Raw genomic sequence first — 27,813 nt, forward strand, 5'->3', positions numbered from 1 at the left:
TGTTTAATGTGACAGACCGTAATTTCTAGAATAATTACCAAATATCAACATTTATCCATTTACTTTTATCTGTTGATCAAATAATTTGGATTACACATTAATATTTGTTAAATTACTTAATAATTTGTTAAACTATAATGTACAGTTGAGGTCAAAAGTTTACACCCCCCTTTCAGAATCTTCAAAATGTTAATTATTTTACCAAAATAAGAGGGTTCATACAAAATGCATGTTATTGTTTATTTAGTACTGACCTGAATAAGATATTTCACATAACAAATATTTACATTTAATTTATAAAATGTTTAAAAAAACCCTGTTCAAAAGTTTATATCCCCTTGATTCTTAATACTGTGTTGTTACCTGAATGATTTTGTTCAGTGATAGTTGTTCATGAGTCCATTGTTTGTCCTGAACAGTCAAACTGCTCGCTGTTCTTCAGAAAAATCCTACAGGTCCCACAAATTAATTGGTTTTTCAGCATTTCTGTGTATTTGAACCCTTTCCAACAATGACTGTATGATTTTGATATCCATCTTTTCACACTGAGGACAACTGAGGGACTCATATGCGACTATTACAGAAGGTTCAAACGCTCACTGATGCTCCTGAATGAAAAACCATGCATTAAGAGCCGAGGGTGAAAACTTTTGAGCAGAATTAATTTTTTACTGTCCTTCAGAAGCTACAGACGATACCTGTTTCCCAGATGACAAAATAAGTTAAATTTACCCTGATCTTCAAATTAAAAAAGTTCATTGTAACAGCATTTTTAATGAAATTTATGTGATGAATTACAAACAAACATTTACTGTAATTTTAATAATAACCACACTTATCATTAAATTTACAGTTATATGAACATTTATTTATTATCTATAACACACTGATTACACATTCAGCACCAAGCAATTTATTGATAAATAATCCATATACAAAATTACGGACATTCAATTAAAACACATTAAACACATTTTATACAATATTTTAATCAATACACCTTCAAAATTTAGTTTTTTTTTTTTTTTACATCTTAGCAGAACAATTTTTGCGTAAATGTTTTGAGGATATTTTTTATGCATATTGTCGCTTTCAGTTTATTGTGACAAAAGAAAATCTGGATTTAATATGATAAATGAATGGATGTTTGACTGATGCACAAATGCACATATTGTTCCCTACAAGAATTAGCCGAAATTGTACCACAATATCATAATTTCCATCGTAATACCCGCACTTATTGTTATATTTACTGTTAAATTGACATTTATGCATTTACTTTTATCTACTGGTCAAATAATATAGATTATACATACAGCACAGTACAATTTTTTCAAGTAAAACATACAATTATGGAGATTTAATGAACACATTTTATACAATATTTAAGAAAATAATCAAAATATAAAACATATATTTCTATATTTTGATTATTATTTTTTTTTTAGATCTTATGTCCTAGAGATTCCACATAGAATGCAAAAAGAGCTAATTTCTGTGTAAATCACTTCAACAATCAATAATTAAGGCAAAGGTTCAATTCATCTGGACAAAAACTGACACACAGACTACAGCCATACTCTTGAATAAGCTGAATATGTATGTTGTGTGTCCAGGGCAGACGGCGCATTTGAACCCCACTCATCCACGTAGTGCACTTTGCCTCTGACATCTCAGCCTGCGAGGGACTACATCACACAATCACACCACACTCCCACAATCCCTTTCTTCTCTGGCTGCTTGACTCCAAGCACACTCAAACAGCCTGCTGCACCACACTGAGATCTTTCTCATTCTCCCGCGCATTCTCTCTCGCCCTTTTCCCATCTCTCTCTCCAGGAACTGGCGGCAGAGAGAGAGGAGAGAAGTCAAAAACCCGCGACAATGTGCCAGAGAAATATCAGAGTGGCTTTTTTTTTCACTCGTCACCCAAGCCAAAGATGGGCCGTCTCCAAATCCTGCTGCCCTATCAGACAAATTAAAGTAAATCAAGCATGAAATGAAGCAGGAGAGCCCGGAGATAAGGTCCCTTTAAGTCCCTCACAGATTAGACCACTGAGAGAGAGAGAGAGAGAGAGAGAGAGAGAGAGAGATGGAAGAGAGGGACAGTATGGAAGGAGAGAGTTGCAGAAAAGGCCGCTTTGCTGGTTTCTCTGTGGCAGACGCTGCTTTTGATTACTTCACTTTGGCTCTGACGTAGAAGAGAACGGTGGAGCTGTTCCTTCACTCATTTTTCTGATAATGACTTTTGTTTATTTTAGTGCGCCAGCATTCTGAAGTGCTTTGGAGTGTGACTACATTTTGGAGATGAAGTGTATTTCATTGCGAGTGTCCTAATGTTCATTTGATGCACTGAGGTGGAACAGTACAAAAAATATTTGGAAAGAAAAGATCCTTTTTGCAGCTTGAGGTAGTAGCCATTAACATGGGCTTTCTCAGACATTGATTGCATTGTCAGTCAATGAGAAATTAAAATTGACCCTTTTCTTAAGGCAAAAACACAGTTTTTTCATGCACCTGTCAAGTTTGAGATTTTGGCCTTTTTCTTTTTTTTTTTTAAGTGTTTCTTTTATAGCACTTTATCTATTTTTGTCAATAGATTTCAATTACAATCCATATTTTTAAAGGCAGTTTTCTCCTAAACTGAGCCATAAATCTCCGTTTCAGTAGCACTTATCAACAACAAACTTTGCAGTTTTATTCTTGTCTATATCCTGAAGGTTTTTATAGAGGGATATGTTCATATATAATATGCTTGATTTTATACATTTTATTCCCAAAATTGTAAAAAAATATTGCTCAATGAAGATATTTTGTAAATTTCCTACCATAAAAATGTGAAAAAATTTTTTGATTAGTGCTATGCATTGCTAAGAACTTCATTTGGACAACTTTAAAGGTGATTTTCTCAATATTTAGATTTTTTTTTTTGCACCCTCAGATTCCAGATTTTCAAATAGTTGTATCTCAGTCTTATCCTAACAAACCATACATCCTTGTAAAGCTTATTTAGATGCTTTCAGATGATGCTGAGTCAATTTTAAAACATTGACCCTTATGACTGGTTTTGTTGTCCAGGGTCACATATTACTTCTGTGGAACATAAAAGATGATATTTTGATGAATTCTGGTGACTAAACAGTTTTGGTTCCCATTTACTTCAATTGTGTTTTATCTAGAGGTCGACCGATATTGGTTTTTACCGATACCGATAGCTAGGTTGGACCACACTGGCCGATACCGATTAATTAACCTATAGTTTTTGAAAATGGATACTGAACGGCAACTAAAATAGTGCTGTACTATTTTTAAAAAAAATACTAAACCATACTTTGTAAATGAATAAAAATATTAATAATTATTATATATTGATCATTAAAGTTATTTCATAGTTCATTAATGTTAACAAAATAAACTTAAAAATGTAACAATATTACAGTAAATGTTGAAATTAACAGACTCTAACAAGGAACAACACTTTTATTCTACAGCTTTCATCAATCTTAGTTGATGTTACAAATGGGCTCATTGTAAAGTGGTGTGAATCTTTACATTTTAACAATATGTAAAATTGCAGGTTTTATGCCTTTTGTTGATATTTGGAATCTCTGTCAGTAGGCCTACTGCCATCTTAAAATTAAGATTCAATTTAATTACGATTCAATATCAACTAAATATAACCATGCATCACATTCTCAGTTTTCAATATTACAGCACATGGCTACATTTTCATTTACATTTTACATCAAATTGATTTTTCCATTATATAAGCAGGCTACTTTTTTAAACAATTACTTATTTAAAATAAGTGTTCTTTTTTCTTTATCATTTGATTATTGCTGATGAGATCGTAGACAGTAGCTTCTTTAACAGGCTGCATTAAAACGAATGCACAAATCTATTTCGATATATCAAATGTTTTGTCCTGCTCTGAAAACTGACTGTGTGTACTGTACATCAGTTTCGTATAAAACTATTCGAAAATGCAAGTGCATTTAACCGCATTCACAATCGAGCTTTTTATGGCGAACAAACCCAAAGCATAAGTGAAAGTCTGTCAGTGCGCGAGTTTTGTGCATCTAATAGTACTGCATTACAAACGGCAGAAATGAAGGCAAATGTAAAGTAAAAAACTGCGGTTGAAAGTTCACACTGTCAAACAATGCACATGTAGCTCACAGTGCAAATCCTGTGCAATGAAGCCCGCCGCGTCTCTAGCGCGCACATGTGCCATATGCGGGAAAAACGCACGCTCATTGAAGAGAGGATTGCGATGCATTGGAGAATCCTTTTTTTTAACCCACCCTTAATGAAACCGGACAAACGTGCAGCGCTGCGTTAACGGATAACTTGCAGGTATCAAACACACACTGGACACGTTGTGTAGTTAAAGCAGAAATCTAAAACAGTTTATTTAATCACCAAACGGGCAAATGTTTACTTCAAGAATGATAAAAAAAGCGGCAAAGGTTAGATTAAAGAACAGATCGAACGGAAAGAGAAAGTGCGATCTATATCGTTAATTGCAGCCATTTCAGAAACAATTTCTTTTCTGTTTTACATTTGTTTAAATATATATATATATATATATATATATATATATATTTTCAGTTTAATATGTTAATTACGAAAGAAGTTTGTGTAATTTCGTAAATGTCATAAAGGACGTGGTATGAATTGGACGGCAATACGCCGGGAGAATTGGAGAGGGTCAGACCACTGATCTATATAATGATAAATAATCTCTATTATAGATCAGTGGGTCAGACACAATTTTTGACCACTTTGTATGTTTTTATTTGTGGAAAATCCCTTCTTAAACGAATTTCGTTTTGTATAATTTTTAATAGATATTTTTGTTGATCAGTTATTAAAATAAAATAAGAACAGGAAAATGGCATTGTAAAATAAAGTGCGTAACTACCATGCTTCCGCTGCCTGACGAAAAGGCTAAAACATAAATTATAGCTCTATATGAAGCATACAGACATTATTAGAGCTACAGAAATAAAAAATTATTTTGCTTAAATGCACAATACTCAATCTTCCAGCCCAGAGTCAAGTCTTTATCAACATTAACAATGATTTGGGACAGATCTAGAAATGTAAAACTATGGCGTGCTGTGACTCGGCAGGATTCTGTCGGCTGAATGAACACAGTTTGCTTTCTCACGTCACGTCTTTAAATCTGCAACTTTGCTGGCTAAGAATATGACCAGCTGGATATAAATCAATACAAATATATGGTAACAATCCTGAGATTAAACATTGGTCTGGGGCTTAACCTCTCATACTCTATGACAGCGCAGTGGAGCAGAGCTGAGCCGCTTCAACAAAGAACGCAACCCGGAAAAACTATCGGCAAGGATTTTTGCCGATAACCGATAGGTCGGCCAATCAACTATCGGTGCCGATTAATCGGCAAAACCGATATATCGGTCGACCTCTAGTTTTATCTATACAATGGAATTCAATGGGAGCCAGCCAACGTTCATCAAAATATCTTCTTTCATGTTACACAGAAGAAAACAAGTCATATGGGTTTAAAACAGTGTGAGAAATATATTGATTTCTAGGGGCATTTTTTACATTTGTGAGGGGAATTTGAATATTTACCTTTAATAATTGTATCTGGATTGTTTTAACCCCTGTACCTTCACTGCCTTGCTAACGGGACACCTTCGCTATATTACAAATAAATCCTAATCTAATCATGACAAACTGTGTATTACTAGAAAGGTCTAAGACCCCTAAATAGATATTTCACCACTGTTTTTTCTGCTACAAATGATGTACACTCCTAAAAATAAAGGTGCTTCACGATGCCATAGAAGAACATTTTTTTGTCTAAATGGTTTCATAAAGAACCTTTAACATCTGCAGAACCTTTCTGTTTCACAAAAGGTTCTTTGTGGCGAAAGAAGGTTCTTCAGATTAAAAAAGGTAAGAAAGAGATGGTTCTTTAAAGAACCTTTGACTGAATGGTTCTTCGTGGAACCAAACTGGTTCTTCTATGGCATCGCTTGATGAACCTTTTAAAGCACCTTTATTTTTGAGGGTGTAGGTACAATCATAGATTAATTTACAGCAATAGTGCACCTACAAATCATAACAGTAGACTTTCATTTTATAACAATTTAGGATTAAAAACGACTTTGTAAAACATTATATCTAAAAATAAAACAAATAGTACAGTACATTTTCTTTACAGTAAATTTTAACTTCTACAACTTTTTATACTTTCCTTTTTTTTTTTTTTTTAAATGATGTCTCTTCAGCAATAACCTGCTAATTGTCTCCATTAAAAAGAGACCAACCTTAGGTCTGTATTTAAAACCGTTCATAAATAATAAACATTTTAGATTGGATAGTGCACTTTCCCATCTATGTTCAAAAATACAGGGGGACAGTTATGGGGTTAATGTCAAATACTTAAATTTAACCAGTTACTTCAATCAGTCAGAATACTATAACAACAAACTGTTTAAAATTGTATATACACATTAATAATAAAGGTGCTTGAAAAGGTTCATCAAGCGATGCCATAGAAGAACCATTGTTGGTTCCACAAAGAACCATTCAGTCAAAGGTTCTTTGAAGAACCATCTCTTTCTTACCTTTTTATAATCTGAAGAACCTTCTTTTGCCACAAAGAAGCTTTTGTCAAACAGAAAGAGATTCTTCAGATGTTAAAGGCTCTTTATGGAACCATTAGACAAAAAGGTTCTTCTATGGCATCGTGAAACACCTTTATTTTTAAGAGTGTACACTCATAGGGCTGCAATATTATGACAAAACTTATTATTGTCTATTATTGCTCTTGATATTGTAATGGTGATTAATAGAATACATGTAGAAATGCTCTGTGTTTGTGAAAACATCACATCATATTCTGGCTACACAGACAAAAGTGTTGGTCCATGACAAAATCTCCCATTATAATCACTGAAGCTTGAAAAAAAATTTCAGCACTAATCTGAACACATCAGATTGGCCATTGCATTCAGAAAGTCAACAGAAACCTATTGGTTATAATTAGCAACGCTGGATGTTTTGCCCCCTTAATCTTAAATTTGAGGGGCATTTTTGTTCATTTTGGTTGCATTTTTGCCACTACACTCTTAAAAAAAATCTCTAGAACCTTCTTTTGCCACAAAGAACCTTTTGTGAAACAGAAAGGTTCTTTAGATGTTTAAGGTTCTTTTTGGAACCATTGAGACATAAAATGTTCTTCTATGGCATGATGAAGCACCTTTAGTTTTTAAGAGTGTAGCTCCTGTTAATTTCCAAGTCTGGTTTAAAACGACATGAGGGGACGTTTTTTTTTTTTTTTTTGTTAACTTAAAGTTTACAGTCTCAGATTTAAAATTTCCTATTTAATTTCCCATTTCTTTCTTTTGTGGAACATAAAAGAAGATATTTTGAAGAATGTTCATGCTGCTCTTTTCCATACAGTAAAAGTGTATGGAGAAGATTTCCATACAGCACACACAAATTTAAGTCATTATTTATTGAAAATCTTCATTTTTACTTTAACTCTCATATGTATGTATGTATGTATGTATGTATGTTTGTATATATGTATATATATGTATGTATGTGTGTGTGTGTGTGTGTGTGTGTGTGTGTGTATATATATATATTATATATATATATATATATTTTTTTTTTTTTTTTTTTTTCTTACATTCTTCATTTTCACTTTAGCTCTCATATTTTATTTATTTTTTAAATTATTATTATTATATTATATATATATATATATATATATATATATATATATATATATATATATATATATAAAATGTATAATATAATAATAATAATTTAAAAAATAAATAATATGAGAGCTAAAGTTTTTTTTTTCATTTTAAATGTTTTTTTTTTCTTATGCATAGATGTATTAGCAGTCAGTTACAAGACATATTTGCAGGGTTTCCGCGGGGTCTTAAAAAGTCTTAAAAAGTCTAAAATTTAAAAATCAAAATTTTAGGCCTTAAAAAGTCTTAAATTCGCTGTTCTAGGTCTTAAATAATTTTACACAGGTCTTATTTTTCCGATGTCCATGTACCTCTAATGCTCATTTAAATTCTCTTTCTGTTGTTTCCGTGGTGTTGTAGTTCTTTATTTCACTATTCCAAATATAATTTGCTGAATTTAAACTACAAATGAGACCAGCATGCTGCAATAGCCAATCAGCTTTCTGTTATTGGCGCGAGTCTCTCTCGGATTGTACCGCAGAAGTCAAATGGATTTAACTTTTTAGCTATGAGGAAGTGCAAGTTTAGCGAAACTGGGCTTGGAAAAACTGAATATAGGGCTTGGCTAAGGCCAGTTGCTAACAACTGTAGATTTTTTTATCCCTCTGTGGAAGTTTCTGCGTCTTCAGACAGAATCGCAGTATTTATATAACATTTATAATATATATATTTATAAATCAATAAATGTATTTAAAACATTAATCTCACTTTTAATTTTGCAGTGTAAATTATGTAATCTCACTGCTAACAGCCATTTAGAATTTATTGATAAATTCATAAAATAAATTTCAAAGGTACGCATACATTTCAAAAGTAAAAAAAAAAAAAATCGCTTCAGAATTTTTTTTTTTAAATCAGATATTTCTAGTGGTACTTTTATGGGGATATTTTGTGTGGAATAGTATCTGCTGATATGGAAAGTTCACTGTATATTGTAGTAATAAATTTAATTTATGACAGCCATGAAATTTTGTTTACTTTTTACATTAAACACATTAAATATTACATATGCATGTAATATAATATCTATTTCCATTACAGGTTTAGGTCTTAAATTTCATATAAGGTGGTATTAAAAAGGTCTTAAAAAGTCTTAAATTTCACTTGTTCATATCTGCAGAAACCCTGTATTTGTCTGTTTTCTTAAATTCGTTGAAAGTACAAACATATTGCACTAGTATTGAGATTTATACATCATTTATACATCATAGGATTGCTATGTCTTGTTGTATGAATCTGAGGGTGCATAAAAAAAATCGAAATACTGAGAAAATCACCTTTAAAGTTGTCCAAATTAAGTTCTTAGCAATGCATATTAGTAATCACAAATCACAAAAGTTTTGAAATATGTAGGGTAGGAAATTCACAAAACATCTTCATGGAACATGATCTTTATTTAATATCCTAACTATTTTTGGCATAAAAGAAAGATTGATCATTTTCACCCATACTATGTATTTTGGCTATTGCTACAAATATACCTGCACTACTTATGACTGGTTTTGTGGTCCAGGGTCACAAATATACATTTATATAAAACATTTTTAAATCATGCCTCACATTAGTGCCCTTCTGTGGTTGAAGACATCTATTAATCCAGAGAGGGGATGGGTGTAAAGGCTTAACCCTGATCTCCTGAAAGCACTGCCTCAAGATTCTCTTTATTTATCAATCCATCTGCCGGCATTTCGCATCTCCTCCTGAAACTGGATAATTTAACACGCTTCTGCACTGTTCACATCAAAACTTCCAGCAGAAAGAGGCTTAATCCACCTTATCTGAAGCCCTGTCAAAGCAGTGAGCGAAAGCCTAATCAAAGAGACAGGCAGGGTCACCCGGGAGAGGGTCCGATGGATGGGTGTATGATTTCTAATTGAGAGAGACGCTCACACTAGGGCTTAGTCTGCTTGTGGAGTGCTGTGGTGTTTTGGTTAAAGATCCCAGCTGGTAACGGTGTAGATGTAGGTTTAAACCCCAGGAACTTTTAGCATTGTGCCCTTGAGGAAGAGACTAAACCCCAGGACACTCCAGGTGGATTTTTCCTGTAATTGCATACAATATAATACACAATATAAAAATATACAATACAACACACAGTACATCAAATTATTGTACAGATTTTAGTGATACAGTTGAGGTGAAAAGTTTGCATACACCTTGCAGAATGTGCAAAATGTTCACTATTTTACCAAAATAAGAGGGATCATACAAAATGCATGTTATTTTTTATTTAGCACTGACCTGAAAATAGTCCACAAGAGAAAATAATAGTTGAATTTATAAAAATGACCCTGTTCAAAAGTTTAGATACACTTGATTCTTATTTTTTATTTTTTTTATTACACTAAACAAAGCATTTATGAGCATTTTTTGAACCTACTGTAATAGTTGCATATGAGTCTCTCAGTTGTCCTCAGTGTGAAAAGATGGATCTCAAAATCATACAGTCATTGTTGGAAAGGGTTCAAATACACAAAAATGCTGAAAAACCAAATAATTTGTGGGACCTGAAGGACTTTTCTGAAGAACAGCAGGCAGAACTGTTCAGGACAAAGAAGGGACTCATGAACAACTATCACTAAACAAAAACACAGCTGTGGATCATTCTGGTAACAACACAAAAAAATCAAGTGTATGTAAACTTTTGAAAAGGGTCATTTTTATAAATGCAACTAATATTTTCTCTTGTGGACTATATGTAAATGTCTTTAATGTGGAATATCTTATTCAGGTCAGTACTAAATAAAAAAATAGCATTCATTTTGTTTGATCCCTCTTTTTTTGATAAAATAATTAACATTGCATGTAAACTTTTCACCTCAACTATGTTATTATTACTGCCCTATACACTATTGTTCAAAAGTTTGTGGTCAGTAAGGTTTGAAATTAGTACTTTAACTCAACAAGGATGCATTCAATTGATAAAAAGTGACAGTAAAGACATTTATGTAACACATAATTTCAGCTGTAACCTAAAAAATTCATGATTTAGCACAACTGTTTTCGACATTGATAATGATTAGAAAAGTTTCTTGAGCAGCAAATCAGCACATTAGAATGATTTGTCAAGGATCATGTGACACTGAAGACTGGAGTAATCATGCTGAAAATTCAGATTTGCACCACAGGAATAAATGACATTTGACCATTATAATAATATTTACATTATTACTATTTTATCAAACAAATGCAGCCTTGGAAAGCATAAGAAACTTGTATTAAGAAAAAATATTAAATATAACATCAAAAACAAGTTAGAAACACGCTGAGCCGTCGTTTGGGTTATAACTGTAATTTTATGTCTTCTAAGGGGAGCTGAAAATGGTTGGTGAAGGAGGAGAGAGAAGGATTTGTTCTTGTCAGGCACTTCTGCTGGGCACTACGTGGGGACCTTTCCCTGGGAAGATTGAGGCGATCACAGGAGGAAGTGACAAGGTGGGTTTGCTTATTTCTTGTGGGGGTGAATTCGAAAGAGCAAAATGTGGACATGACAACCTGAGATCCTTGGGACGTTTATTTGTAAAGGATTCATAATTCTGAGTTTTGAAACAATGTATAGTTAATACATTTAATTTCCACTTCTTTTTTCACTTCTACCAATCAAGCCTGGAAGCTTTTTTAATGCTATTTTAAAACTTGCAACAAAAATGAACAGAAAATAAGACATCTGTGACCCTGGACCAAGCAAAAAAGTCTTAAGTAGCATTGCATGGGTCAAAATTGTCATTTTTTCTTTTATGCCAAAAATCATTAGGATATTAAGTAAAGATCATGTTCCGTGAAGATATTTTATTTTTTTTTGCACCCTCAGATTACAGATTTGCAAATAGTTGTATCTCGGCCAAATATTGTCAAACCATACATCAATTAAAAGCTTATTTATTTAGCTTTCATGTGATGTATAAATCTCAATTTCCAAAACAAACTGGTTTTGTGGTCCAGGGTCACATTTGTCTCTACAACTGATGTGCAGAGAATGATGGGAAATGTAGTTTTGTCTGTTTAGACTTTTAGCAAACAGCTTTTCTAGCTTCTTCACCTTTATTGATTCAATATTAAATACATGAGCTTGCTTCCAACATGATTTTTTAAATTACATGCCCTCAGTTTGCAAAAAAGCAGAATTTTGAAACTTATGACATTGTTGTGGCATTCATTCATCTCATAAATAGAGGGTTTGCACTTACGTCACGATTTGGTCATTTACCCAGATGTGCGGCCATATGACAAATGCTTTTCTTAGATGTTTTGTCTTGTTTCCAGCTAAAATATCTAAGTCCTTAAATCTAAGCTCTTAAATCAAGAAGCATTTTCTATTTGAGTAAAAATTGTCTTGTTTTCAGAAAAAAAACAAGTCAATATTAAGTGCATTTTTGCTTGAAACAAGCAAAAAAAATCTGCCAATGGGGTTATAAAAATAATCTTGTTTTTGGTTGAAATAAGACATTTTTGCTTACCCCACTGGCAGATTATTTTGCTTGTTCTAAGCAAAAGCTCACTTAATTTTGACTTTTTATTTTATGTTTACTTTTTAAAAAAATAATCTTAAGAAAAAAATCAGTAAGAAAAGAAATCTAAGTAAGAAAAGCATTTTTTGCAGTGTAGACTTTTAGCAAACAGCTTGTCTTCTTCTTCACCTTTATTAAATATGTAATTATGATCTACATCAGCTTTCTTCCACCATAATTCTTTAAATGACATGCCCTCAGTCTCCAAATGTTCTCCCCACGTCTGACATTCGTTCATCTCATAAACAGAGGGTTTGCACTTACGCCACGATTTGGTCATTTACCCAGATGCACAGCCATATTGGCGATACTCAGATGTAAACAACAACATGGATTGCACAGTTAATGTACTACTGAATAGGTTGTTCTGCTAATTTATGCTGTTCAAACCATGGAAAAAAAAAGTGTTGAAGCTGCTAAATCATATCGAGAAGGACTTAGTAAGCAAGAAAGGCCTGCTTACTAATATTTCACCTACCTGACTGTAAATGATAAGAACAAACATGTATGTTATTTAATTTCATGAACAGATGTTTTTATTCTTTTTCATGTATAAACATTGATCAGTAAATATAAACAGAAACTGTTTGAACAGACTTTGAATGTAGGGACAGAAATCTCTCAAATTTGTGACCCTGGACCACAAAGCTAGTCATAAGTAGCACATGTATACTTGTAGCAATAGCCAAAAATACATTGTATGGGTCAAATTATCAATTTTTTTAATGCAAAAAATCATTAGGATTAAGTAAAAATCATGTTCCATTAAGATATTTTGTAAATTTCCTACTGTAAATATAGACAAACTTAATTTTTGATTAGTAATATGCATTGTCAAGAAATTCATTTGCACAACTTTAAAAGTGTTTTTCTCAGTATTTTGATTTTTTTTTTTTGTACCCTAAGATTCCAGATTTTCAAATAGTTGTATCTTGGCCAAATATTGTCCTATCCTGAAAATCATACATTAATCTAAAGCTTATTTATTCAGATGTCAGTTGTCAAGATTCGTGTCCTAGAAATCCTGGTTCAGTTTGGCCAACCACAAAAGCCTTTTGTTCCTCAGACAGCTTTTTGCACTCTTCTCCTTGATTTTTAATAACTTTTGGCAGTCTATAATACTCCAAATGTTCTCCCCACGTCTGACCGATTAGTACAGCCCAAAACATGACAGTAATTTACCAATTTCAGCGGTGATAATCAACAAAATATGCGAGTTTTGTTTGGTTCAGTGGCATTGTTTACATTCATTGCCGTCAAAATGACCAATTGATGACGTGTTGTGAAACTATAATTAGGCTGTGACTTTAAATAAGTGTGTACTATTGTGGTTTAGCCAGGTCAGCATAATTTTTCATTTTGTATACAGTCTTGGTGAATTGCGGGTCATTACAGGTAGGCTACAGACAGAGACCAGACAGATTGAGAAGAGAGCAAGGGACAGAAATGAAATCATTTGAAAGCTTTTTGTATGTCCATTTTGTATTTTGAGGCCTTGGAGAAGGCGGTGTTGTGTTTTGGAGTGTACGAGAGGGAGCGCGAGTGTGTGTGTCACGGGTAATCTGTGCCCGTGGCAGGTTTACCCTGTGAAGCGGACTGGTATCGCAGACCCATTGTTGTTGCTCCTGTCAGAGCGGGGAGAGGCCGATGGAGGCCTGTGCTGGCCTGATAAGGGGAAAGAGGATTCAGCGGAGAGAGAGAGACAGGCAGAAAGAGAAAGAAATGACTCAAGGAGAGTGGAGTGCTGTGTAGACTCTGTCTTTTTCATGAAGTATTCCCACACAGTCAGATCCGCGCAAACCTCTCTCTCTTTCTGACGCTCCATTCTGAAGGTGAGGCTTTAAAAAGAGACACTATATGTACTGTAAGTAAGTACGCAGGTCGCGTGTGGATGTGCACAAAGTATAAAATACGTTTGCTTGGTTCTCACAGGTTTTTACTTGTGTTTTTAAGACAAGGTAACCATTGCTTATACTATCGCTCACACTTTAGGTTCATGATCAATAATATCCCCTTTCTCAAATCAAGCCGTTCTCAGCTTCTTGGCTGTGTGACGTAACACCGACCAAGGCCCCTCCCACGATAGATTGATTGACACGACTGTCTTACCTTAGAGCTCTGAACAGTCTGCCATCGATTGAGGTTTTTTGTTGGATGTGATAATGAACATAGCAGTTGTCATTTACCCCAGACATCTGAGCCGCTGAAGGCGCAGTGGATTACTTTCGTTTTTGAAGAGAATGCACGCCCTGATCTACGTAAATGTGTCTGTCTTTGCATGCATCATTCTTGAATTTTTACAAATTGCTTTTCCTGTACTAGTTAGCAAGTACTGCGGCTAAAGTAAACAGTGCGGCTTGTCACCCCACAGAAAAGAGGGTTGGGGTGAGCGAAGCTCATTACCATTTAAAGGGACATGCAACAAAACAGGATGCTGTGAACAGAGCTGATTTTGTTGAGGTAAAAAGGGTGTTTTTTTTTACCCTAGTATTGAGAAATTTTAACCAAAGCATGTTATAGACTTTATTAAAGGAACACTCCACTTTTTTTGTAAATAGGCTCATTCTCCAACTCCCCCGAGTTAATAAGTTGAGTTTTACCGTTTTGAAATCCATTCAGCCGTTCTCCTGTTCAGGCGATATAACTTTTAGCATAGCTTAGCATAGATCATTGAATCCTATTAGACCAATAGCATCGCGTTCAAAAATGACCAACGACTTTCGATATTTGTCCTATTTAAAACTTGATTCTTCTGTAGTTATATTGAGTACTAAGAGCGACGGTAGCAAACTTCCTTGACTATTACACCGGAATGGGAGTGTAGTTCCTAATCTTATCGGCCTAGAAAACCGCATCTTTACATTTTCCACCGGTCTTAGTATACGATATAACTACAGAAGAGTCAAGTTTTAAATAGGACAAATACCGAAACTCGTTGGTCATTTTTGAACGCGATGTTATTGGTCTAATAGGATTCAATGATCTATGCTAAGCTATGCTAAAAGTGATATCGCCAGAACAGGAGAACGGCTGAATGGATTTCAAAACGGTAAAAATCAACTTATTAAAGGAACTGTATGTAAGAAATTTATGTCAGTTAATCATAAAATGGCCCTGACATGTCACTAGACATTAAGAAATCATGTTCATTTCAAATACTTATATCACTGACAACAGTGGTCCGGCCAGGATATTGTCATTTAAAAGTGACAGTTGCAGCCCACAACTGATGTTATTGTTGTCATTTTGTGTTTTGGTCTGAGGCTCCACCCTCCAGCTATCTACCAATCACGAAGTCAGTAGAGTTTTGTCATCCGGGTTGCCAGCTCTGCTATAGTTAGTTACAGCTGCAGCTATGAACGTGTTGGATAAAACATGTATAATGTTATGAAACCTAAAAGACCTCGTCATGAATCCGAAATACGTTGTGACAAAGTCTGAAATAAAACAAGGATTTGTATAGGAGATGCCTTTGAAAGATGGAGACGGCTGAAAACGGAGAAGAATTTGAAGACAGACGCCATCGATCTGCCGTGTCGCGCCGCATCCAGTGTAGACAGCATAATAGGTTCTATTGTATTTGTCGCGTCGCGTCGCGCCACGCCGCTCGCGTCCGGTGTAGACACGGTGTTACAGTACATCTTTACGAAATATTTGGCTAATCGCCATTAGTAAATTTTTGCGATACATAATTACTTCGCAAAACATCTCTTGTGAAGCAACAGAAGAAAAAAAAAACTCGTCACTTGCCATTGGAAGCTCCTTGTAGCAGCCTAGGTTCCTGCTGGATCCTGCCGCTTAGCTGGCAACCTCGAGTCAGGGGGGAGAGGAAGGGGATACACCGTTCTACAGTATTTTGAAAGTGATTGCAGTACCAGTTTTGGCCACAATTCTACATACGGTTCCTTTAACTCGGGGGAGTTGGAGAATGAGCCTATTTCCAAAAAAAGTGGATTGTTCCTTTAAGAATCTAAAGAATCATATCAACTTGTGAAAAATGGGCATCTGATGACCCCTTTAAAGGGACAGTTTACCCAAAATAGACATTTTGTCATTATTTACTCACACTCATAAGAAACTTATAAGAAATGTGTTAATCTTCGCAACACAAATGAAGATATTTTTTATCAAATCAAGAGATTTTTGTCCCTCTACTGAAACTCTGAAGCTTCAAAACATTTGTAAAGAGATCAAAACATCTTTTGAGGAGATGGGATCGCTTTATGATGAACGGACTTAATTTCATGAACAGATGTTTTTATTCTTTTTAATGTATAAACATTGATCAGTAAATATAAACAGAAACTGTTTGAACAGACTTTGAATGTAGGGACAGAAATCTCTCAAATTTGTGACCCTGGACCACAAAGCTAGTCATAAGTAGCACATGTATACTTGTAGCAATAGCCAAAAATACATTGTATGGGTCAAATTATCGATTTTTTTTTTAATGCAAAAAATCATTAGGATTAAGTAAAAATCATGTTCCATTAAGATATTTTGTTAATTTCCTCCCGTCAATATAGCCAAACTTAATTTTTGATTAGTAATATTTATTGTCAAGAACTTAATTTGCACAACTTTAAAAGTGATTTTCTCAGTATTTTATTTATTTTATTTTTGTACCCTCAGATTCCAGATTTTCAAATAGTTGTATCTTGGCCAAATAGTGTCCTATCGTAAAAATCATACATTAATCTAAAGCTTGTTTATTCAGATGTCAGATGATAAATCTCAGTTTCAAAACATTTACACTTATGACTGGTTTTGTGGTCCAGGGTCACATTTGATTCAAAATATCTTCATTTGTTTTACAAAGATTAACAGGTTTCTTATGGGTCTTCATTTTTTGGGTAAACCATCCCTTTAAGTATTCAAGGAGCCATCAGATGCCCTTTTTCCACAAGTTGGTAAAATTCCTTAGGGTGTTCACAGTGACCTGTTTCGGTGCATGTATCTTTAAATGATTTGTTCACCCCGCCCCTCTCTTCCGTGGGGCGTGTCCACGCCAGACAAGTGAATATATCCGTATAAGGCTCAGAGGTGCTCCTATTCAAATAGCTTGCTTTCTATGTAGAAAGCGGCTGCAATTTGAAACAGCTCACTGGGTGAGACAGTTTTAGACTCAGACAGCCTATAATGAGTTGGCTGCATTTTTTCTTTTTTAGCTTTTCTGAGCTGGCAGAGGTGCCAGAAACCTAACTGAATACAAGAAAGATGCTTTAATGCTAAAAAAGTGAAAATTTCATCCAGTGTCGCCTTTAAAGTTTTGTGCGTAACTCAACTTGTTTTAAAAGAATGTGTACAGTGTAGAAAAATATTTTTCATCAAAATGTCAAGTTTAATTAAAGTTTAATTGTAGCTGTTTGTGGATTTTACCAGCAATTTCTAGGTGAAAATTGTACTGCTTTTTTTTTTCTCAGTGTAGTTGATGTCGTTTGGCATAAGTGTGTATGCATGGACCCCAAGCAGAGCCCCATGCCATCAATTTGTACTAATTTCAGATGAATTCATCAGAGCCCTTAGAGGTGAAGTGGATATGATCTGTGCTACCTGCAGGGATCAGGAAACGTCCGGCTCTAGAGCAGCATCATCCCTTCATATCCCTGTGGGGGAGGAAAAGGGAACCAAATGCTTTCCAGACTCTCAGACGGTTATCAGTGCGCTTATCTCTGCAGGAGCTCACGCTCCCTCTCTCTCGGGCCAAATCTGCATTTTTGCTGAATCGTATCATCTTCCTGCCGACTGGTCAATCCCAGACAGACCTGACAAGACTTTGTTTTATGGCCTATTAGAAATTGAGAGACAGACACAAAGAAGAAGATATACTCTTTGTGATGAAAAAGCACACTTGTAACAAGACTATTATTACAGAAATGATTGCAATTTAATGTATTAAATTTACAGTTGAAGTCAAAAGTTTATATACACCCTGCAGAATCTGCTAAATGTTCATTATTTTAACAAAATAAAAGGGATCATATAAAATGCATGATTTTTATTTTATTTAGTACTGACCTCAATAAGATATTTCACATAAAAGACATCACATATAGTCCACAAGAGAAAGTAATAATATACCCCGTTAAAAAATTTACATACATTTGGTTTGCTCATTGATGCTCCAGACGGAAAAACAATGCATTAAGAGCCAGGGGTGTAAACTTTTGAACAGAATGAAGATGCGTGCATTTTTTCTTATTTTGCCTAAATATAATTTTTCTTCATTTAGTACTGCCCTTCAGAGGCTCTCAATGCATGGTTTTACCTTCTGGAGCATCAGTGAGCATTTGAACCTGCTGTAATAGTTGCATATGAGTCCCTCAGTTGTCCTCAGTGTGAAAAGATGGATTTCAAAATCATACAGTCATTGTTGGAAATGGTTCAAATACACAAAAATGCTGAAAAAACACATTTTTGTTCAGGACAAACAAGGGGCTCATGAACAACTATGACCAAACAAAAGCAAAATACAGCTGTGGATCATTCAAGTAACAACACAGTATTAAGAATCAAGTGGATATCAAAAATAAAAAAAATATGATATTTAAGCAAAATAAGAAAAAATTACAAATCTTCATTCTGTTCAAAAGTTTACACCCCTGGCTCTTAATGCATTGTTTTTCCGTCTGGAGCATTGGTGAGTGTTTGAACCTCCTGTAATTAAGAATCAAATGTATGTTAAGTTTTAAACAGGGTCATTTTATAAATTCATCTATTATTTTATTCAGGTTAGTACTAATTAAAATTAACATGCATTTTATATGATAATAAGTAATTAACATTTAGCAGATTCTGCAAGGTGTATGTAAACTTTTGACTTCAACTGTATATTAAATGCAATTACCTAAAATTAGCTGTTTTTAACACACTTAAGTATTATATTTAAGTACAGTTTTTTTTTTAAATATACTTTTAAGATTTAAAGTACACTATGGGTGCATGTGTTCAAAAGGCGAGCATCGCAGACATCACACAACTATGTAAGCATGCATTTTTTCATTTAACAGAAATATCCATTTAATTTAGTCATTCTGTTTTCAAATATGAAATCAAATCCATCCATTCTTTTGAAGCCCATGCCAGCTCTTTAAATTCCCTGTGTGTGGGTGTGAGGAAGCTGTGATGCTGTGATAGAGGGTTCAATGTGTTTAAAGATCAGTGCTCAGCATCTGCTTCTTCTGTCTCCAAGTCCATGGCGTTCCATTCTGGATCCCAAAGCTCCCAAAGGATGAGATCTGATCAGGTGAAACATTCAGAGGATCTCTAACAATACAGCCATTCAGAGGGCGAATGGGACGGGGTGTGGCCTGCTCACACACATGCATGGAGATATAGCATTGGGATGGCCTTTGGGAATGATGAATTCATGAAGTTGTTTAAACAAGATCTTTTAGGTTTGTCTTTTAGGTTTTAGCAGTTTTGGCTAATCTCTACATTGTGGTTGGTCGCTTTACATGTCGGTCAGATGGTCTGTTCTGATGTGGAGGATATTGAAGTGTGTTTTGTGTCACAGGTTTCGCTGGTGTTGAATGGAGGTCCTCGCTGGCTGATGGACATGATGTGGGTCAGTGCAGAGGACGGAAAGAGCAACTGCGCCGTTTACAGTAAAGGTAAGAATTTATTCTTTGGGCTGACAAATGTTTTCTGTTAGACTTTTGTGCCTGAGAAAGTGTGTCAGGGTGTTAAAGACCCTGAAATGGCTGGACAAACACAACAGAAACTAATGAGAGCAGAAGAAGTGTTTTTGATAAGTACAAACTATTTAAATGCATGACTTTGTGTGTTGTGGATAATATAGAGTGGTCAGTGTTCACTGAAATAAGGTCCTTGCTAGTGCCTGAATTTTGATATACTTACATATTTGTTGGTAACACTTCACAATAAGGTCTCATTAGTTAATGTTAGTTAATGGATTAACAAATATTATTTTAAAATGAGCAATGCACTTGTTGCAGTATTTTTTTAATCTTTGTTTGAAAAATTTGTACGAGAAAAAAAAATAAAATAAAAATAAAATATATATATATATATATATATATGTATATATGTATATATGTGTGTGTGTGTATATATATACTGTTAGTTCTGTTAGTAATGTGAGCCCAGGTCCATTAAATAACATTAACATACACAAATTTATTAATACATTTAGGAATTAACATGAACTAAGATTAACTAATAAATGCTTAAGATGTATTTTTCATTGTTAGTTCATGTCAACTAATGTAGTTAATTGATGTTAACAAATTGTAAAATATTACTTTGTTATTCTGAAACAGCTTCAAGTTTTTTTTTTTTTTTTTTTTTTTTGAGAAATAAAAAATGTTATAGATGACTAAAAATGTTATATTCTTAGGTAAATATTTTAGGTTAAATAGTAATGTTAATGTTTTCATAAATACTGAATTAAAATTGTAATAACTGGAAGTCTATTACTATTTGTTCCTATTTTATGTTTATTCTATAGTTATTTTATTCTACTGACAGCTATATCGACCAATATGTTTTTCAGATGACTGATACTTTGAACTGATATAAATATGTCTAGTGTAAAAATTTTAATTAAGGTCAAAATTAAGAATAACAAGTGTTTTGACAAAAACCATAAAAATGCTTAATATCGGCGCCGGTAATCGGTTGACCCCTAGTTTATTTATGCTGAAAAAATAACACTTTTATAACTTTTATACAAAATTATTTATGAGAATATGAAAATGAAAATGTTCAAAGGTTTAATGTAAGATTTTAAAAAGAATGTATATTGATATTCAGCAAGGACACATTAAATTCTTTTTTAGATTAGATTTTTCTATTACTTTTTTTATAATGTAAAAAAATTAAATGTTATATTCTTAGGTAAATATTTTAGGTTAATGTTTTCAAAAAATACTGAATTAAAATTGTAATAACTGGAAATTTGTTCCTATTAATTGTTTATTCTATAGTTATGTTATTCTATTGACAACTTTAAGTTAAGTTTTTCTTAATGGTTTATAGTAGGGGTAGACCGATATGTGTTTTTCAGGGCAGATGCAATACCGATTATTACAGATCAAGTAGACAGATGACCGATAATTTGAACCGATATGTACGTCTAGTGTCAAAATTTAAATTAATGTCAAAATTAAGAATATCAAGTGCTCTGACAAAAACTTTCTTTAAATGCTTTTAAATTTATTTTATCTGCAAATCATTTTTTAAAATGACATACCGATATCGATATCCATAAAATTCTTAATATCGGTGCTGGTAATCGGTTGACCCCTAGTTTATTTATTCTATGTCTGTTTAAACTAATGTCAAAATTAAGAATAACAAGTGATCTGACAAAAACTTTCTTTAAATGCTTTTCAATTATTTTATCTGCAAATCATTTTTGAAAATGACATACCGATAACTATAAAAATGCTTAGTATTGGCTCTGGTAATCGGTTGACCCATAGTTTATTTATTTTATGTCTATGTTTAAACTAATGTCAAAATTAAGAATAGCAAGTGCTCTGACAAAAACCTTCTTTTAATGCTTTTAAATTATTTGTAATTTTTTTTTTATCATTTTGAAAAAGACATACCGATACGATAACCATAAAAATGCTTAATATCGGCGCTGGTAATCGGTTGACCCCTTGTTTATTTATTTTATGTCTATGTTTAAACTAATGTCAAAATTAAGAATAACAAATGCTCTGACAAAAACTTTCTTTGAATGCTTTTCAATTATTTTATCTGCAAATCGTTTTTGAAAATGACGTAACGATACCGATAACCATAAAAATGCTTAATATCGGCTCTGGTAATCGGCTGACCCCTTAGTTTATTTATTCTATGTCTATGTTTAAACTAATGTCAAAATTAAGAATAACAAGTGCGCTGACAAAACTTTCTTTAAATGCTTTTCAATTATTTTATCTGCAAATCATTTTTGCAAATGACATACCGATACCAATAAAAATAAAATTGCTTAATGTTGGCGCTGGTAATCGGTTGATCCCTAGTTTATTTATACTGTGTGTATATTTAAACTAATGTCAAAATTAGGGATAACAAGTGCTCTGACAAAACTTTCTTTAAATGCTTTTCAATTATTTTATCTGCAAATCATTTTTGAAAATTACATACCGATACCAATAAAAATAAAATTGCTTAATGTTGGCGCCGGTAATCGGTTGATCCCTAGTTTATTTATTCTGTGTCGATGTTTAAACTAATGTCAAAATTAAGGATAACAAGTGCTCTGACAAAAACTTTCTTTAAATGCTTTTAAATTATTTATAAATCATTTTGAAAAAGACATACCGATACGATAACCATAAAAATGCTTAATATCGGCGCTGGTAATCGGTTGACCCCTTGTTTATTTATTTTATGTCTATGTTTAAACTAATGTCAAAATTAAGAATAGCAAGTGCTCTGACAAAAACCTTCTTTTAATGCTTTTAAATTATTTGTAATTTTTTTTTTATCATTTTGAAAAAGACATACCGATACGATAACCATAAAAATGCTTAATATCGGCTCTGGTAATCGGCTGACCCCTTAGTTTATTTATTCTATGTCTATGTTTAAACTAATGTCAAAATTAAGAATAACAAGTGCGCTGACAAAACTTTCTTTAAATGCTTTTCAATTATTTTATCTGCAAATCATTTTTGCAAATGACATACCGATACCAATAAAAATAAAATTGCTTAATGTTGGCGCTGGTAATCGGTTGATCCCTAGTTTATTTATACTGTGTGTATATTTAAACTAATGTCAAAATTAGGGATAACAAGTGCTCTGACAAAACTTTCTTTAAATGCTTTTCAATTATTTTATCTGCAAATCATTTTTGAAAATTACATACCGATACCAATAAAAATAAAATTGCTTAATGTTGGCGCCGGTAATCGGTTGATCCCTAGTTTATTTATTCTTTGTCGATGTTTAAACTAATGTCAAAATTAAGGATAACAAGTGCTCTGACAAAAACTTTCTTTAAATGCTTTTAAATTATTTATAAATCATTTTGAAAATGACATACCGATACGATAACCATAAAAATGCTTAATATCGGCGCTGGTAATCGGTTGACCCCTTGTTTATTTATTTTATGTCTATGTTTAAACTAATGTCAAAATTAAGAATAACAAATGCTCTGACAAAAACTTTCTTTGAATGCTTTTCAATTATTTTATCTGCAAATCGTTTTTGAAAATGACGTAACGATACCGATAACCATAAAAATGCTTAATAACGGCTCTGGTAATCGGCTGACCCCTTAGTTTATTTATTCTATGTCTATGTTTAAACTAATGTCAAAATTAAGAATAACAAGTGCGCTGACAAAACTTTCTTTAAATGCTTTTCAATTATTTTATCTGCAAATCATTTTTGCAAATGACATACCGATACCAATAAAAATAAAGTTGCTTAATGTTGGCGCTGGTAATCGGTTGATCCCTAGTTTATTTATACTGTGTGTATATTTAAACTAATGTCAAAATTAGGGATAACAAGTGCTCTGACAAAACTTTCTTTAAATGCTTTTCAATTATTTTATCTGCAAATCATTTTTGAAAATGACATACCGATACCAATAAAAATAAAATTGCTTAATGTTGGCGCCGGTAATCGGTTGATCCCTAGTTTATTTATTCTGTGTCGATGTTTAAACTAATGTCAAAATTAAGGATAACAAGTGCTCTGACAAAAACTTTCTTTAAATGCTTTTAAATTATTTATAAATCATTTTGAAAATGACATACCGATACCGATAACCATAAAAATGCTTAATATCGGCGCTGGTAGTCGGTTGACCCCTAGTTTATTTATGCCTTATTTATAACTTTTATACAAAATTATTTATAATAAACTATAAATGAAATGTTCAAAAGTTTGATGTAAGATTTTAAAAAAGGATGTATATTGATATTTAGCAAGGACACATTAAATTCTTCTGATTTTTTTTATAATGTAAAAAAATTCTTATATAATATTTTAAATAATCAAAAATGTAGCAATGTTTCAACAAAATATATTAACATAAAATATTAAATAATAAAACATATTTAAATATCAATATGTATTATTTTTTTAATATTTCTTTTTACTATATTTTAGATCAAATAAATGCAGTCTTGATGAGCATAGAGACTTCTTTTAACATTAAAAAATCTTGCAAGCCCAAACCCCTTTTGAACAGTAGTGTACATATCTGCGTTTGTATTTTTGGTAAGTGTCCTTCGCAAATAGATCATCATATTTAAGGGTCTTTGACATCAAAAAGTTAAACTACCATATGCTTTGACCTCAAAGTTGTAGAACACATGGACTGAAAGCCACAGCTCAACTTATAATTTCGATTTCATGGGGTCTTAAACCCCATGTACAGTGAATCTAAAAAACCATGTGCCCTTTTCCGAGATAAAGCCACGGCCCATTTTGAACCAAAAGAAGAAAAAGTGAGCAGTAATAACTTACCATTCCACGAACAAATGCTCAATGTTTAAAGAGCAGAAAGATAACTCTTTGTTGCTGGCGCTCGCTCTCCTTGACTAACAGTGATATTTCTGCTAAAGTGCTCCAGTTTTTTATTATCTGCAGGGGCTTAATTGATTAATCTACTTACAGTACATGTGTAAGTTCAACAGAGAACAATCCCTTCTCCATTCTGAAAAAAGACTTGAGGAAATGAAAGACTTAAAGGCCTTTATCGCACTTATCTGAGAACACAGAGAAATAGAATAATGGTTGAACATCTCCAGCAATGTCAAATTCCATTATCAGTGTATTCAAACAGCACCGCCCCCCTGGAGGAGTCGACGCTCCGCCAGCACGAGCACAGCGATTGCGTTTAATTAAAAGACAACGCTGATGAACTGAAGGGCTTTCAACAGAGAACTTATTAAGGAACTGAAAGGGGGTCGGGATCGATTAGGCCGGGCTGCCGGATATCTCACAAACTCTCCGGTTTACTGTACTCAGCCAGATTGCAGAGTTAGCTTTCCATGCGCTGGTTACATCAGAGTTTTTGGGGGTGAGGATTTTATACTCTGTGTGTATTTTAGGATGCATTCACATATTCTGGATTGATGGAGGAATCATTGTAGTACAATGTTGGCGGTTGTGCTGGGTATTGACAGATTTCACAATTTAATTCCTATTTATAAGATTTAGATTACATTCTGAAATGGTTTTATATAGTTTGGAGAGGTATATACTGGTGATTTGGTTCATTATTATAAAATTAAAGGTAAAAATTAACAACAGAGTCTAGATCTTGTAACAACTTTTCAAGTTTATTCAAACATGCTTTAAAGGAAGACACTGCAGGCAAAAACTTTTTCATGCACCTGTCAAGTTTGAGATTTTGGGCTTTTTGGTGTTTCATAAAGTTTTTTTTTTTCAGACTAGTGGAAGGAAAACACCCAAAAGACACTGTTAAGTGTCTCTTTTATAGCACTTTGTCTGTTTGTAACAATAGATTTCAGTTATAAACCCATATTTTTAAAGGCTGTTTTCTCAAAATGAGTTTTTTCTTCACCACTGAGCCATAAATCTCCACTTCAGTAGCACTTACACACACCAAACTTTACATTTGTATTCCTGTCTATAAGTTTTTACAGAGGGATTTGTTCATATACAATTTTCTTGATTTTATACAACATTTTGTACTACAAATGTATGCAAATTAGTTTATATTTTATTAAATAATGTCTCATTTGAATATTTAAACCTTACATTTTAGAAAACTTGTAATACAAATTTTTTTTGCAGTTATCAATGTAATCAATCAACTAGGTAAGTAAGGTGATAACTATTAGTAATTTTTTTTTACCCTATTCACCTACAGTATCTCACCTAACAGGCACAAATACAATCAGGATTTAATATAGCAAATATATTTAGTAAAATGCTGCTTTCCAAAATGATTTTTTCTAACTAACTAATGAGTTCATGGACATTGAATGTGTTTCCTGAGGTAAATGTAATGTTGTTAAACGTGACATTGTTTACAAGCCGTTTTATTGATCTTCTTCCATGTTAAAACACTAAGGGATTACTTCATGATACATTTTAGTATGTTATTTAGTTTTTTTTTAAATACTTTCTGATGTTCATTCATGCTATAACTGGTATTAATAAGGAAGAGGTGATCTGTTTGTGTGAGGTGGCCACAGCGATCTGTCACACTACAATAAAGAGCATCAAAACACTATTTATTGTTGGAATTTGGTGATAAAATTGACAGAATTAGACAACTCAAAAGTAACACAAAGCAGAGGGCTTGTTGTGATTATTGCATAGTACCCATACTATGCTTAATGTTTAGTGAAGCTTTGTTCATGCATCAACTAAAAAAAGCATAGAAGATTGATCTTGGGATTTAAGAATTGATATCAGTTCATCAAAGTGATTAAAGCTGATAATTGATATTGTAAACTCAGCCCTAGTCTCGCATAGCCAGATCTTTACACTGATGGCAGAAGGTCTGGACTCCATCACAGCTTTCATTGGCCAGGGACTGCCAAGAGGCCATCTGACAGACATGTAAGGGTCGGGACACACCAAGCCGACTTCAAAGCGGGGACATGTTGTTGCCTTGCATCGGTTGCGTCTGGATCAAAAAGCTGTGCTTTAACACACCACACAGACTATAGCTGACTGCAAAATAGCATATGTGTTCTTCGCCTGCATGAGAGGACTTAACTGTCTATATCAGCAGCTATCAATAGTTTACATTCATGATTCAAAAAAAGAAACTGAAACAAGTTATGAAAATATTCATGTATTGGAATTCTGTTTGTGCTGTCTTGACTTACTTGCTCTCTTTCATCATTTTCTCTTTAATTGCTGTGCACTGGCTCGTTTGCTAAATTGAACAGCTAATCAGAGTTCTCACTCTTACCAAAGACCAAGAAGCCAATTCAACATGCTGAATTGGACAAATTGCCAATTCAGACAGATGCTCAATGCAACCAATCACAATTCATTCTGTGCGTCATCATGATTGGGCGCATTAAAATGTAAAGTCAGTCCATGTGATAACAGACCGGTGTGCAACCAATAAATCATTAATTTATTATTCATTAATTTAAAGTCTATGCCATGAACTTCACATGCTTTTGAAAATCCAGTGTTTAGTTGACCCTGGCAAGTGCTCATTGTCATAGTTGTAAACACTAAGGCTGTCTCTGACTAAAGATTTTTCTAGTCTAATCATTTAGATGACTACTCGTCGACTAGAAAAATCACAAATTTATATTAAATGAATTGTGTGTTTACATTAAATAAATATATCATTTGTATAATATTACTTTAACTAATGAAATACATACTGGGTGTGGGGAACTAAGCCATAACAAGCCTTTAATAGCCTATTCCGTGCTCAGACGCACAGATAAAGCTTGCCACAAAGCACTTGCAAAAGTGATGAATATTTGTTGGGGAAAATAGCAAGGATGTATTTTATTTACTTATTAATAAACTTGTCAGTGTATAAGAGACTATCCTACTCCAAAAAAATTACCCAATAGGTCATTTGTGCAAGCACCTTATTA

At 33.3% G+C, this 27,813-nt stretch overlaps 1 protein-coding gene across 1 annotated transcript in view; it reads left to right on the plus strand.

Annotated features, from left to right (window-relative positions):
- Positions 1–27,813, plus strand: part of zfpm2b (zinc finger protein, FOG family member 2b) — a 160,594-nt gene that overhangs the window by 106,906 nt on the left and 25,875 nt on the right. Inside the window, exons 8-9 of the mRNA XM_073822402.1 lie at positions 11,071–11,195; positions 19,785–19,881. Coding sequence (XP_073678503.1) covers positions 11,071–11,195; positions 19,785–19,881 — 222 coding nt within the window. The remainder of the gene's footprint in view (positions 1–11,070; positions 11,196–19,784; positions 19,882–27,813) is intronic.

Source organism: Garra rufa, chromosome 17 (genome assembly GCF_049309525.1).
Source record: "Garra rufa chromosome 17, GarRuf1.0, whole genome shotgun sequence".
Lineage (NCBI taxonomy): Eukaryota > Metazoa > Chordata > Actinopteri > Cypriniformes > Cyprinidae > Garra > Garra rufa.